At 36.9% G+C, this 8,745-nt stretch overlaps 1 protein-coding gene across 1 annotated transcript; it reads right to left on the bottom strand.

Moving 5' to 3' along the window:
* Nucleotides 1-6,081: 6,081 nt before the first annotated feature.
* Nucleotides 6,082-7,960, bottom strand: LOC136167031 (actin-related protein 2/3 complex subunit 5). The gene has a single exon (XM_065934167.1). The coding sequence runs from the start codon at nucleotides 7,880-7,882 to the stop codon at nucleotides 7,493-7,495; it is 390 nt and encodes a 129-aa protein (XP_065790239.1). The 5' UTR covers nucleotides 7,883-7,960; the 3' UTR covers nucleotides 6,082-7,492.
* Between the last annotated feature and the right edge of the window lie 785 nt (nucleotides 7,961-8,745).

Below are 8,745 nucleotides of genomic sequence, written 5' to 3'. Positions count from 1 at the left end.
AATGCAAAAAGGCAAAATGGTTGTCTCAGGAGGCCTTACAAATAGCTGAGAAAAGAAAAGAAGGAAGAGGCAAAGGAGAAAAGGAAAGATACACCCATTTGAATGTAGAGTTCCAAAGAATAGCAAGGAGAGATAAGAAAACCTTCCTCAGTGATTACTGCTAAGAAGTAGAGGAAAACAAAAGAATGGAAAAGACTAGAGATCTCTTCAAGAAAATTAGAGATACCAGGGGAACATTTCATGCAAAGATGGGCACAATAAAGGATAGAAATGGTATGGCTCTAACAGAAGCAGAAGATATTAAGAAGAGGTAGCAAGAATACACAGAAGAACTGTACAAAAATGGTCTTCATGACCCAGATAACCACGATGGTGTGATCACTCACCTAGAGCCAGACACCCTGGAATGCGAAGTCAAGTGGGCCTTAGGAAGCATCACTACAAACAAAGCTAGTGGAGGTGATGGAATTCCAGTTGAGCTATTTCAAATTCTAAAAGATGATGATTTGAAAGTGCTATACTCAGTATGCCAGCAAATTTGGAAAACTCAGCAGTGGCCACAGGACTGGAAAAGGTCAGTTTTCATTCCAATCCCAAAGAAAGGCAATGCTAAAAATGCTCAGACTACCATACAGTTGCACTCATCTCACATGCTAGCAAAGTAATGTTCAAAATTCTCTAAGCAAGGCTTTAACTGTATGTGAACCATGAACTTCCAGATGTTCAAGCTGGTTTTAGAAAAGGCAGAGGAAGCAGAGATCAAATTGCCAACATCTGTTGGGTGATTGAAAAAGCAAGAGAGTTCCAGAAAAACATCTAGTTTTGCTTTATTGACTATGCCAAAGCCTTTGACTATGTGGATCACAACAAACTGTGGAAAATGCTGAAAGAGATGGGAATACTAGACTGCCTGACCTGCCTACTAAGAAATCTATATGCAGGTCAAGAAGCAACAGTTAAAACTGGACATGGAACAACAGACTGGTTCCAAATCGGGAATGGAGTATATCAAGGCTGTATATTGTCAAGCTACTTATTTAATTTATATGCAGAGTATCTCATGAGAAATGCCAGGCTTGATGAAGCATAAGCTGGCATCAAGATTGCTGGGAGAAATATCAATAACTTCAGAAATGCAGATGACACCACCCTTATGGTAGAAAGTGAAGAAGAACTAAAGAGCCTCTTGATGAAAGTGAAACAGGAGGGTGAAAAAGTTGGCTTAAAACTCAACGTTTGGAAAACTAAGGTCTTGGCATCCAGTCCCATCACTTCATGGCAAATAAATGGGGAAACAATGGAAATGGTGAGAGACATTTTTGGGGTCCAAAATCACTGCAGATGTTGCCTGCAGCCATGTAATTAAAAGAAACTTGCTCCTTGGGAAAAAAGCTATGACCAACCTATATAGCATATTAAAAAGCAGAAACGTTAGTTTCCTGACAAAGGTCCATCTAGTCAGAGCTATGGTTTTTCCGTAATGTCATGTATGGATGTGAGATTTGGACCCTAGAGAAGGCTGAGATTTGAAGAACTGATGCCTTCAAACAATGGCGTTAGAAAAGACTCTTAAGAGTCCCTTGGGCTGCAAGATCAAACTATTCAATCCTGAAGGAAATCAGTCCTAAACGTTCATTGGAAGCACAGATGCTGAAGCTGAAGCTGCAATACTTTGGCCACCTGATGTGAAGAAGTGACTCATTGGAAAAGACCCTAATGCTGGGGAAAATTGAAGGCAGGAGGCGAAGGGGATGACAGAGGATGAGATTGTTGGATGGCATCACCGACTCGATGAACATGAGTTGAGCAAGCTCCTGGAGTTGGTGATGGATAGGGAAGCCTGGTGTGCTGAAGTCCATGGGGTCGTAAAGAGTCAGAAATACAGAGTGACTGAACTGAACTGAATATATGTTTTCATGTTACTCTCTCCATATCTCCCACCTTCTCCTTCTCCCTTGTCCCAGTAGTATCTTATTCTAGGCTTTATTTTCTAAGTTGAGAAAAGCCTTTTATTTCAAATTAAAGAAAAACCCATTTTAAGGAACTTTGTTTTAATTAGATATACAACTGGGGAAAAGTTGAAATAAATTTTTTTTTGAAGCAAATGAGGTATCACAAGCTATTCCACCGTCTTGAGTATCATCATGCTTATATGTCATTAGAAATGCCATTTTTATTACTTTTTTTAAATTGGTAACTATTACAGATTTGACAATCTTTCTTAACACTAGCTTGCATATTAAATAGTCAGTCTGGTTGGCATTATGTCCATGAGGCAATGTGATGATTATTGGCTATTTTTTCTATCTTATAAATAAATTGGCCTAGATAGGTAGAGATGTAGATGTTCATCCATAATCATTCATATTAGTTCACCACATAATTTTATATTTAGAAATGCCACATGTCTATGATTATGTCTCATAGTCACATCCACAAATATGCTTTGGAATTGGTTTTAGTAATTTAATTTTTCTTACTGTTAAACATTCTGTTTTCTGAGATTCTCATGGGAGCTTCTTATTTCTGGTCTGATAAAAAATCCATTTCCACTTCCTGCAATCAATTTTAATTTTCATGGCTCTACTAAACCTATGAAACAAAGATGTTAAGTCTTTATGTCTTCACTGAGTTTATATTTGCTAATTCAAAGTTTAGGAGAGTTCCATTAATGCAACGAAGAATTACTCTTGGACTGTAAACCAATTTACATTTTTTCCATGGTCTTTTCTTTGATTTCTACCATTTAAATGATTCCCAGCTCTTTTATTTCCCTAATGATTTAGAGGTTAATAATATTGATGAAATGGAATGCAACCAAGGGAAGTGTGGAAGAATGTCTCCAAGACTCTAAATATTTTTTTGATTTTTTTTTTCCTATATGTGATTACTTAAAGGGATTCACTGAAAATGCAATTTTTAGATGATATTTTTGAGAGTATTCTGGTGATTATTTGAATAGGATGATGAGGAATAGAAAGAATAGCAACATTTTAAATGCTTTGGGTTTAATCTCTGCCAAGAAGGGAGTTGTTAGATGTGGATTGCTGGAGAGTCTCAGTAGAAAAATGGAAACAAAGATAATGATTACTAATTTGTGCATTAGCAAGGGGTCAAGATATGAAACACAAAGAATAAGAGAGGGGTGGAATTGCTCATTTTAATAAATATAATTATTCAAATAAAAATTGAAAAGTAAAGATGAGCCATAAACAGTAATAATTATATTATCTTTTCATGTTTTATAAACATCTTCATTTAAATTTTTACATTGGGTTCTTACAACAGTCCTGTGAATCTAAGCTTGAAGTGTTATCTCATTTTTGTAATTAAGAAATCTGAGTCCCAGAGAATTTAGGAGATTTGACCAAGTTCATATTACTTTTAATGTGGTATGTACAACAATAGAGTTGATGTTTTCTCCACCTGTATCAGTGTTCCCTTGTGTGATCCAGTCACATGTGTTTTCAAACATTTGGAGACTCATGTTACATTACTTTACCTATTCAGAACCTACGTGAATGAGTGTGGCACTTCCCTGAAGGTTCAGACAGTAAAGAATCTACCTGCAATGCAATAGAGATAGGGGTTTGATCCCTGGGTTGGGAAGATCCCCTGGAGAAGAGCATGACAGGCCACTCTAGTATTCTTGCCAGGAGAATTCCCATGGACAAAGGAGCCTGGTAGGCTACAGTCCATGGGGTCACAAAGAGTCAGACATGACTTAGCAACTGAACAACAGCAATTCAGAACCTATAGTAATGAGTGTATCTAGATAATTAATTATACCAGATAGCCAAAAGAATAGTTACTTTTGCATTTTAATTTTCATGGTTAAATACTGTAAGTAAGTGAAAGGGTTATAATCTAGGTGATTTAAGAGCTGGTATAACACTGCTCATTAATTTTTGAAGGTCACAATTGCATAATATATAAATCAGTATGAAAGAGACTTATGGGTATTTGTTTATATTACCTTTCCCCATTTATGACAGTTGTCCATTTTCCCTTTGAAAGTAACAGTCTAATGTCTCTTCTGCTTGTTATTTCTCACAAGAGAAATTGTAATTGCCTAGATGCTACTCCTGGTCAATTCATGCTGTGTACATTTTGAGTCAAACTTCTAGACAGAATGTGAAAAGGCGAGATAAAAGCTTGTTTGTACCTCATGGGTTGATATGGACAAGCCCCACGTGATGGACAGGTGCTACGTTGTTGGTCTTTGTTTCCAGAGTAGTGGGACTCTTGGTGTGAGCTTTATCTGCAGAAATAGCACTCTTTCTTTTCTCTCTTTCTCTCTCTTTCTGTTACTGTCTCACATTGAGGAGGATTTCCAGGAAGTTAGTTTCATAGGATTGATGGACAGACGTTGTGTGCAGTTGTGGGTGTGTGATGATGAGGAGATATTCAAGATTGTCCTTGAGAGAAATCTGAGCTTAATTAAACGTAGTTCTTTTTGACCAATTTGTATTGTCAAGAGATAAATCGGGAGTCAGAGTGAATCTTGGAGCAATTGAAAAACTGGGGGTAATGAAAATGAGTCAAAAGGAGAAGTGGGAGGGGGAAAATTCCAGAGAGGCTGACATGGGTACGCTTGTGAGTGGTTATCTTGTACTTTTGAGTTGGGATAGCCAGGTTTTTAAAAATGGGTTAGGATGGGTCAGACTGAAGGACTTGCTAATCTTGGTGGGCTGAACTTGAGAAAGCTGATATTTTTTAATAATAGTTTAAATATGTTTATATATCATGATGCCCCTTTCTATTCATGTCAGAAATTCAGTTACTAGCTGAGTTCTTATTCTCATGGCTATGTGCTTATGAAATACTCTATTTGTTTTTGGTATGTCAAGGATTTTACTTATTTGGCTATTTTAAAGTTTGTTTTTATTTATTTATCTTAATTTAGTTGGGTGCTATATAGATATTACCAGAATCTCTGTTTCAGAGGTGACAATGTGCTCCCGCCTTTTTTGCAAAATAGATAGTGATCTTTGTTAAGTATTGGAAGACATCCATGTTTACATTTATTTAAATGATTCAATTCATCCAATTCAACATAACTTGAATCCTCTTTGTAACCAAAACAGTAAAATTTAGCAAGGGAACACAAATTTAAGTTTGCACAATGAGTGTCCTGGGCAGCCTTCATAGACATGCTCTAATTTCCACACATAAATGCTTCAGTTGTGTTTATAAGACAAAATTCGATATGGCAGCCCACTTAATAGCAGGCTTTTAACATCTGTGCTCTCACTGTGAGTTATAAATATGCCTAGTAAAAGGGATGTTTTCCCCTTCATTTCCATTATCTACAAATAATGAGACTAACTTCCTAAGAGAAGGATAACAAGTGTAAACTCAAAACATTTTTGATTGCTGATATTCTAGAAGACTGTTGATTGCTGTGAATGCTCATGATTTCTGGGTTCTTGTCCCCAGGCTCTAACTTCAGTTATCTGGCTGGTGATATAAGCAACTATATCAATTTCTCATTTTCTGTGTCATGGGAAGGGGCAAGATTTGTCCAAGGTGTCTGCAATGGTCCAAACATCCTGGAAGCTTATATATCTGTGAAATTCCTTGTTGGTACAGTGTTTTTCTGTGCTGTTTATCCATTCAAATGGAAAAATACTGACTTTCTTAAAAATACTTACACAATATCTTTAGAAATTAGAACTCATATGATTTTAAAGGTGATATATGTTTAATATTACAGACAAATAAGAATTGAATAATCAAGTAATTTATTTTTAAGACTTTTATATTTTTTTGTTTTTGTTTTTAGATTTTTTTTTTGATCTTTCCTTTTCTAGCTTTAAATTTTTCTTAGTGCAGAGATGGAAAAAAGCATATTCCTGAATTTCAGTGCTTAAGAATGTTACTAGTTCCTTTTTTGCTCTTCATCCAATGCTAAAATTGGGTTTCTTATTATTCTCAAAAATATTTTTTAAAGGTCTGATATTCCATAAAAGCTCTCAAGGCATTTTTAGATGGTGTACTCTTTTATTTCATATTTTTAATGAGGATATATCAGAATTTCATCACCTATCAAAAAGAACCCTTAATTAAAACAAGTATCTGTTTCTTTTTTTTTTTTTTTATTCAACACTGACAATTTATTTTCTGAAGATTATCATTCTTACAAAACAGAACAAAAAGCAGGTATCAAAAACAGCAAAGAGTTTACAGAATTTCTGCACCAGTTTTCACACAGGTCAGTGGTTACGAAACTGGTGTCAGATGTAAATCCTAGATATACTCTGATTTCCTGCTTGGTCATAAGCATTCAGGTGGTTTGTTTTAGAGCTACTGAATAATAATAATTTTTCATAAGCACCGGTCATTTTTTGAGAATCCATTTGGTTTGTCCAACAAAGTAAACACTTTTCGATGTGTGGTATTTTGTTTTTTTAAAAAAACACTGACCTAAAATACAGAATGTGTATGTGTTTGGATCTGAACCAAATCCTTTGAGGTCCCAATTACCCTGAAGAACACTGAAGAAGACATTTATAGGACATATTAAATACTAGTTATATACCTCATGATGTCAAAGGCAGCTACTGTAAGTCTAAAGAAAAGATCTTTTCATTCAGAGGCTGCCCAGAGTTTGAACTACATCATAGTTTCCACATCTTTTCTGATTTGGAGTAATTTCCCCAAATAGGGTCATATTATTGGAAAACAAAGTTTATGCTCGTGCCAAACAGGCTCTGGCATCTTATAGATACATTTGTGTAGAGCAAGATTCGTCGCTCTGTACCCTGGGTGACCACACAGAAATCAAGAGGCCATGATTACTGGATGCGGAGAGGAAGAAGATGACTTAAACGCACATCATCTGGAGGGAAGCAGAAACACAGCTGGACTTGGTCATGGTGTTCAGCCACCACTTGTTCCAGAAACACATTTCATTTAAATAAGGGAAGTTTGGTCCAGTTTTGCAATGTTAATAGCTGACAGTCTCTCAAACATTTTTTTTTTTTAAATATATATAGATCATTTCCTGGCTAGCAATGAGTTAAGAAACTGGCCTCCAATTCTGATCAAATTTCTCACTATTAGTCAAAGCCAAAAAACCCTCCCAAAAAACAAACAACAAACAAAGGAAAACCCAGCCAACAGGGGAACAACTGCACAATTAAAGTTGAGTGTAAATTATGCTATGTACAGACTGGTATCCATGGCACTGAAATCATTCTGAGATCATGACACACTCCTGTTGAAATATTTCTTTTATCTCATCCCAATTTTCATTTAGGGAAAACTGATATGAATGTAATTTTCTTCTGTACAGATATGAAAAGGAAGCAAGAAGGCAAAGCTGAGAGAACAGACGCTGCCCGGGGACAGCCGTGGCATTTGGTTGTTTTGGTCTTGGTACCAGCAGCTCCCACCCCATGGGAGAAATCCAGTTCCCGCCGGACTACACGGTTTTCCTTGCAGTCAAGACTCGAACGATGGACCCCACTCCTCCAGCAGCAAGCGCCTTTTAATGCCACTGCAATAACACAGCACTGCTATTGTCAGAGGGGCTCTCAAAGCCTTTATAAATACACTTCATTAGGAGATCCACACCGTTCTTGTCCAGGGATTGAACTGCTTTTTCAATATCGTTAGCTTTAAAAGAGATGAGCACCTTCAAGACAATGCTCCCTGCTCGATCCTTCACTGCCTGGCTCTTGGTGTTGATGGGGGGGTTTTTCAGAGCTGCCTGTAGGGCAGCTGTCATGTTCCCTTGCCGCAGGCAGGAGTCCACCTCGCCCTCGTCGGGCCCGGCCTGCCCGTCGCCCCCGTCTTCCTCGTCCACGAACTTGTTCTCGTCGTACTCATCCACGTCCACCTTCCGGAACCGGGCCGACGACACCGTGTTCTTCGACATCCCCGCTCCGGACCGGTGGCCGAGGCCTCCTCTCGACGCTCCCTCGACCTTAGCAAGCCCAGCCCCAGCTGGAAGCCACAGACTCAAAACAAGTATCTGTTTCAACAAACCTACTAAATGTTTTTGTCTTTGAGGTTTAGCCAAAATTATTATTTTTGGTAAGAATTCAAAAGACAGTTTTTAAATACTGGTACAAGACACACCACTTACTTCATTTAAAATGTATGGTAACAAGAAAACAGATTGTCAAATTAGTCAAATCTCAGAGGGAAATAATTCTTTTTATTATAGATTTTGTATCACTATTTTATGGCTTTTAATTGTCCTTCTGCAGATTAAGAGCAGGTAAGCACTATGAAGTATAATGGTTGATGATTTGGATTTGAATTTCAGTGCTTCAAAAAGGCTATGCCAAAGGATTTTGCATCACCAATAGTAGCATAATAAATTTGGTACATAGGCTCACTACATAGTATGAAGCAGTAGATGCTAATAATTTCACATCATATTTAACACTGGTTAATGTTAACATTGCTGATTGTGCTCTGAGCACAATCAACTCTTGTTCTTCATTTCCTCTTAATTACATTTGGAAGTTATGATATAATTTAAGTGGTAGGTGATGTATTTGCCTATGAGTTCCTTAGAAGAACTAAAAATCAAGCAGTATAGATAGGTTAGAAATTAAGTAGTATAGTATATATTTTATTTCCTGTCAGACAGTAATTAATTAATTAGAACACTTAATTGACACGATAAAACAGTTTGAAGAAAAATTCAGTGGCATGATTGCATAAGTAATGGGAAGAAATAAACATTTTATTATTAAGTGTTATCTGCAGATAGCCTACAAACCGCACAGA

Source organism: Muntiacus reevesi, chromosome 4, assembly GCF_963930625.1.
Source record: "Muntiacus reevesi chromosome 4, mMunRee1.1, whole genome shotgun sequence".
Classification (NCBI taxonomy): Eukaryota; Metazoa; Chordata; class Mammalia; order Artiodactyla; family Cervidae; genus Muntiacus; species Muntiacus reevesi.
This window is presented reverse-complemented; position numbering and strand designations above follow the sequence as displayed.

What these genes read in the sequence shown, in the direction of transcription:
- LOC136167031 (XM_065934167.1), bottom strand. Translation starts at nt 7,882, where the DNA reads ATGTCGAAGAACACGGTGTCGTCGGCCCGGTTCCGGAAGGTGGACGTG.